Source organism: Bison bison, unplaced genomic scaffold (genome assembly GCF_000754665.1).
Source record: "Bison bison bison isolate TAMUID 2011002044 unplaced genomic scaffold, Bison_UMD1.0 scf7180017864040, whole genome shotgun sequence".
NCBI lineage: Eukaryota > Metazoa > Chordata > Mammalia > Artiodactyla > Bovidae > Bison > Bison bison.
The window spans coordinates 783994-790419 of NW_011494612.1; the positions used below are offsets into that span (position 1 = coordinate 783994).

The 6426-nt window shown below is 43.9% G+C and overlaps 1 protein-coding gene across 1 annotated transcript in view; it reads right to left on the reverse strand.

The window, feature by feature from the left end:
- LOC104985211 (CUB and sushi domain-containing protein 1) overlaps positions 1 to 6426 on the reverse strand; it is a 559353-nt gene that overhangs the window by 111225 nt on the left and 441702 nt on the right. The window contains exons 48-50 of the mRNA XM_010835275.1: positions 6263 to 6426; positions 1382 to 1558; positions 573 to 752 (exon numbers count right to left, since the gene is read on the reverse strand). The exon at positions 6263 to 6426 is cut by the window's right edge and continues 6 nt beyond it. Of these exons, the coding sequence (XP_010833577.1) occupies positions 573 to 752; positions 1382 to 1558; positions 6263 to 6426 (521 nt within the window). The remainder of the gene's footprint in view (positions 1 to 572; positions 753 to 1381; positions 1559 to 6262) is intronic.

The following is a 6426-nucleotide window of genomic DNA, read 5'->3' on the forward strand; positions in this document are numbered from 1 at the left end:
CATTATAGTTTGCATCCACCAGCCCCCCTGCTCCCCCAGCCACGTGGATGCTTTCTACCTGCTCGCTCTCTCCCTGGAAAGTCCACTGGCCAAGTCATGAACCTCCCTGTACCCCTTCCTTGTGGTGGGACTTCGTTAGTCTCAGCGTCCGAGGCCCACCAGGCATCAGGACACTGGCGGTCTCTGCCACTGTTCTGCCCTATCTGATGATCAGCTCTGACCTGCCTCTCCAACCCCGTGATGACAGCCACAGACTCAACACAGCCACGCACACCGAGACAGCAGAGCTGGGTTCACAGCACAGACTCCAGAGTCGGCCCTGAAGCCCGAGGTTCCAAGACCTAACCTGCGACCCTGAGAATTTACTGCAGCTCTCTGTGAGTCAGTCTTGAGGCTGTAAAACCAAGATTAAGGTAATAAGAAAAGGAAGTGATTTAATATTTGCGAATGAGTTTACAGGAATGCTGAGCACTTAGAAGGTTTACACAGATGCTTGCAAACTGATGTAAAATGTTAACTCAATAAAGACTCTCCACATGTGAGTGATGCACAAGAGAAGCCCCAACACTCGCCTTTGCAGGTCGGTTTGCTGTGATTCCAGGTACTGTCCTTGGTGCAGCGGATGGTGGGGGACGTGGCGGGCTCCATGGTGTAGCCGGGGTTGCACTGGTAGCTGACCGTCTTGTTGAAGGTGAAATCCGTCCCGAACTGGATGCCGTTAGCCAGGGTCCCTGGGTCTCCACAGCTGATGACTAATCAGCAGAGAACAGACAGACAGAGAGACACAGTATCATCACGGGATGACTTATTCCTGGTTTCTGTTTAAGTGACTCTCCTTAAGCTGCTCTTCAGAGCAATGATGCCGTGGCTGAGCACAGCGATACCAACCTATCTGGGGGACAGTTTCGCTGGCTGGCAGTCAGGAGGCTGCATGTTTGGAACCGCTTATTTCTACTCCACTGATAGTTGTCTGTGTGGATGACAGCTGTCATCCGCGTTCTGTCCTTAACTACATGTCGTGAGGGGTCACCCCACAAGGTCAAGGACAGAGACACAGGCTGAGATCAGAGAACAGGCTCCTGCACCATTTCCCTTCAGACTAACTGGTCTACAGAGAGAAGGAACCTTGGCTTTTCTGAACTCAGTTTTGTAATATCCAACTCAACCAGCCAGGCAAAGCACTTTTAAGCATATAAATAAGAAAGTGAAGAAAAATCTGAAAGTGCTTAGAAAGTGGTCATATTATCAAACATACGTATGATATAATCCTTTTTTTCCCTAGGGATTAAACAATACAGCCCTCTGTAAACTCAACTCCTTTTTCTCAGTCCAGTACGAGTCACTGTGGGGACCTGGATTTGGCCAGGACGGCGCCACTCACGCGTGCAGTCGGGGGCCGTGCCGGTCCAGGTCCCGTTGGCGGTGCAGTGGCGAGTGGTCAGCCCCGAGGTCCTGTAGCCGTCCCAGCAGGCGTAGACCACCGAGCTGGAGAACAGCACGCCATCGCTGCTGACGATCTTGCCGTGGGTGGGCGTCCCCGGGTTCCCACAGGACACAGCTGTGGGGAGACAGAACAGCAGGGGAGACCCGTTACCATGTGATAAACTTGAGAGATCGAGGGCCATCTGCGTAACAGCCTGCACATGTATTTAAAAAGTCATCGGAAGGACACTGTGGTCCTCCCCCCACCCCCACATCCTCTGCCTGCCTTTCGTCTGTAGAAAAACTGTAGCCAAACAATGAGTTTAATCAGAGAAGTGAGAAAATGCAGAACCAAAGAAAGCAGTCCAACAAGACAAAATAAAAATAGTTTAGTCATTAAGTCAAGGACCTTTAACAGTTCCTCCTCCAGGGCCATAGATAAAACTGTGAGCCAGGTCCTGTGAGTTCTTTTGTAGAAACGGAAACCCCCACCAGGTGGAGAAGTTAACTTCATGATGACCAGACTGTAGCCATGACACAGGCTGCCACAGGTCTGAGAACTGGCCTCAAGGAAATGGGAACAAACTGATCCTGGAACTGAAGACTGACTGTACTTAAACAACCAAACGACGCTGGTCAGACCACCGGTGACCGACCTGCAGATGACTGTCAGAGCTGTCTGTGCTGTTTCTGCATGTAGCTCCCTCCTCCTGTCTATAAAAGCTCGGTATTTGTGCTCAGTCGTGTCTGACTCTTTGTGACCCCATGGACGGTAGCCTGCCAGGCTCTCTCTGTCCAACAGACATTCCAGGCAAAAATACTGTAGTGGATTGCCATTCCTTGCCCCAGGGGATCTTCTCCACCCAAGGACAGAACCTGAGTCTCTTTCATCTTCTGCATTGCAGGCGGGTTCTTTACCACTGAGCCATTGGGAAGCCTATAAAAGTTCTAGACCTTGACTGGCTTTGGAATGGCCGCACCTTAAGTCTCTCTAAATGACCACAATGCTGTGTATAGGCATGAAGAATCAGCTAAGATGGGCAGTGTGACAGGTCTACACTCTATGAGTATCTATCAGGTACGTTCCCTCCTCAGCAAACAAGGAAACTCAGCAGCTGCTGGGTGTGTATCAGTGTGATCTCAATCCATTACAAGATTTTGCCTTTTTTTCATTGAACCTATTTCCCATAAAGATGGTTATTTTTCCTTCTTAATCCTCCCTCAGACAAAGGATGTGAATTCTAATAAGAAGAATGTATCACGGGTCCCTTTTCTCAGAATGACGAAAATATTTGCAAACATTCTGGCTTATTTAGATGTTCCACTTTCAAATCTAGCCTGTGAACAAAGACACACTCTCCTTTATAATATGGAAGAAAACACATTGCAAAATAAAGTCCATTATAATAGAAGTTTATGGAATTGCCTATCATATTATGTTAAAAAATTCACATACTCTCAGATCTTATTTGGACTAGATTTTGTTTGACAAATAAAGAGTATACTTGCTGGTGATTTTACACTTGTACCTACGCTTCCCTGGTTGCTCAGATGGTAAAGAACCCACCTGCCATGTAGGAGATGCAGGTTTGATCCCTGGGTTGGGAAGATCCCCTGGAGAAGAGAATGCCTACCCACTCTAGTATTCTTGCCTGGAGAATTCCATGAACAGAGGAGCCTGGTGGGCTATGGTCCATAGAGTCACAAAGAGTCAGACACATCTGAGCAACTAACACTTTCACTTTCACTTATCTACATCAGATATAAACTAACCAGTTATAACCCTCTTCCCTGATGAGTCTGGGTTACAATCCCTTCTAACACAGATTGTTCAGTGGTTTATTGGTTGACATCTGAGATGAGGTATGTTTACCAATCATGAGGCAGAGTATACCTAACACTCTCTAAAGCTCAGAGTGCTTTGATGGCTGTGACAGAAATTAAAATTTCACTGCAAAAATCCAAGCTGTTGGCCTATTTAAGACCATCACTCCATTGCACAAACTGATTCATTGCTTCCTATGCACAGTTATTGTTCATGAGTATGAATTGAAACAGCAAAGAATTATACTGATACAACTTGTAACAAAAGACACCCATATCACTATGTTTTATTCCAGTCATATCTGCTATTAAAAACTATGTGGCAATTTTCAAAAGTGACCTGTGAGATACTAATCCTAAAATAAAGCAGGTGACTGTTGAAATATATTCAACTTAATATATAGACAAATATATTGTCAATAAAGGAATGTCCCTCATAATAATGATACCCTAATGTTTATAAAGTCCCCTCTAATATTGAATTTGATACTATCAAATTCATGTTTAACTTTTTTTTTTTCCCCTGACAGGGACACTTTCACTGTTGATCACGCCTATGAATGTGGAGATCAGAAAACAGGGTCAACATACCTGTTTTTAAATCAAGGTCCTGATGTTGTGAGACATAAAGACTGACATTTAGGCAAAATAAGAAACTGAATTTAGGGTTGTTAGAGGGAAAATGAGATATTTTGAAAGTTACAAGTTAAAATTTCTTTATAAATACATCTTTTTTAAAGTACATTTATTTAATGTGCCTCCTTTTCAAAAAATATCACTGTCTTTTTTACTCGGTTTGTAAGAAAATAGCACCATACTTATTCCAAATGCACATTATTGTTCACTGGTATCAATATTGCTCACTTGGCATGCTGTTTTAGGATGATTGCTGTTAAACTGAGTTAAATATTTGCAGGTTTTAATCTCTGCTCACACAAGTTAAGTCAATGTGAGTGATCAGTTCAAGTTACCAACATGTAGTGTCTTCACTGTGAAATGGATAAAAAAGATAACTTCTCCCTGTTGTAAGAGTACATGCGTGCATGAGCGCTCAGTCATGTCTGACTCTGCAACCCCATGGACTGTAGCCCACCAGGCTCCTGTGTCCATGGGATTCTCCAGGCAAGAATGCAGGAGCGGGTTGCCATTTCCTCCTCCAGGGGATCTTCCCGATTCAGGGATTGAACCTGTGTCTCCTGCGTCTTCAGCACTGGCAGGCAGATTCTTAACCACTGAGCCACCTTAGAGGCCATACTAAGTGCAAAATGCTACCATCTTGTATAGAGGCAGTCATATTGGTATTTTTATTTTCATTATTATCACTTTAATCACATGTCCATTACCTCAATAAATGACAACTTTATCACAATCTCCTGGGAAAGAGAATCAGGGGTTACCCCAAAGATGTAGTTACATTTACACAACTTGGTAAGATATATCCATTTGGAAAGCTACGTCAGTGAGACTGTGATTCAAAGACTAGATTGTAACAAAAGAAAACATGATTTAAAGTGATGAAAATGTATTAGAAAGTTAAGTTCTTTGATGCTTAATAATTTTTTAGATGTTTTTATTTTGTAATTCATGAACCTTGTTTTAAAATTTATTGAAATGTCCATCAAGATCTAATGTTTTTTTAAATAGATTCATAGAAGGTAAATCCATCAGGAAGGGGATCACCTTAGTCAAAGGATTGAGTACATAGGTCATGGATAACCTTAGTGGCAATGGAAAAGTTGCTGATAATTCTACTTTCTACAGAATATAATATGTGCCCCAAAGATATGGACCTATATCAGCAAGTAAGAAAAAACAGAAAGCAATACATTCTCCACAGCTTTAAGAGTTGTTAAGTGTGTATGTGGAAGCAGGAAGGGGGTTAGTTGTTTATTCTGAGACATCATTTGTGGTTTTCCTGAGTGTAACTGAACTATCACTCACCTGACTTCCAATGATTTCTGTACAGTACAATTTGGAAGTAGCCAATTTTGTGGACCACTGCATTTTTGATAAATATTGTTAGTATTGAAACATTTTAGTAACTTCTTTTTGTATACAGATTTTAAGCAAAAAGTTTAAAAGGATTTTATAGGACCCGTTTGAATTTCTGACTTTTGCTAAACTGTTCTTCAGTAGCTAAGTCGTGTCCTTGTGACCCGTGGACTACAGCACGCCAGGCTTCCCTGTCCTTCACTGTCTCCTGAAGTTTGCTCAAACTCATGTCCAGTGAGTCAGTGATGATACCATTTTGCTAAACTGAATGCTATTTAAAAAGCACTTTGCATAGTCTTCCCTGGTGGAAGCATAGGGCTTCCCTGGTGGCTCAGAGGGTAAAGCATCTGCCTGCAATGCAGGAGACCTGGGTTCGATCAGGAAGATCCCCTGGAGAAGGAAATGGCAACCCACTCCAGTACTCTTGCCTGGAAAACCCCATGGACAGAGAAGCCTGGGAGACTACAGTCCATGGGATCGCAAAGAGTCGGACACAACTGAGCAACTTCACTTTGCATAGTCTGGGATAAGTACATCATAAAGCAAAAATTAGTTAAGCTTTCCTATTTGAATAAGTGAATTCACTTATATTTTTTTGGGAAAGAACTCATAGTGTAGTACCCCAGCAACAGAGTGAGATTTCTATGGAAAACATGACTTACTCTCAACTGCTTTACTTTTTTCACTGTTTAAGTTTTCAAGAAACTAAGACAAGGGCCACCAATAGATGAACTAACGTGTGAATGGAATGACTTCCAGCAGCAGGGAGCCCCCGTCAGGACCTGCCCTGCTCACAGCACCTTCACCTGCCTTCTCAGCGCCACCAGCCATAACACCCTGAGTGCCACACTGAGATGGTCACCAGGAGAAGACTTCCTGATGATTCTCTTATGTTTGAGGGGAAAACAAGTTAATTGTAGAAACAGCATAACCTGTAAGATGTTGTAGAATGTCACTGGTCATTTCAGAGTGAGCTACCCGGTTTCAACCTGCAGCGCTGACTTTCAGGCTGGGATCCACTCACCCTCGCACACGGGCTGCAGTCCTGACCAGGACCCATTGAGCAGACACGTCCGCTCGGCTGAGCCCCGCAGCTGGTAGCCCATTTCACAGGAGAAGCGCAGGAGGCTCTTGGCCTTAAACTCCTCTCCAAGCCGAGACCCATGGGCTGGGGTCCCCGGATCACCG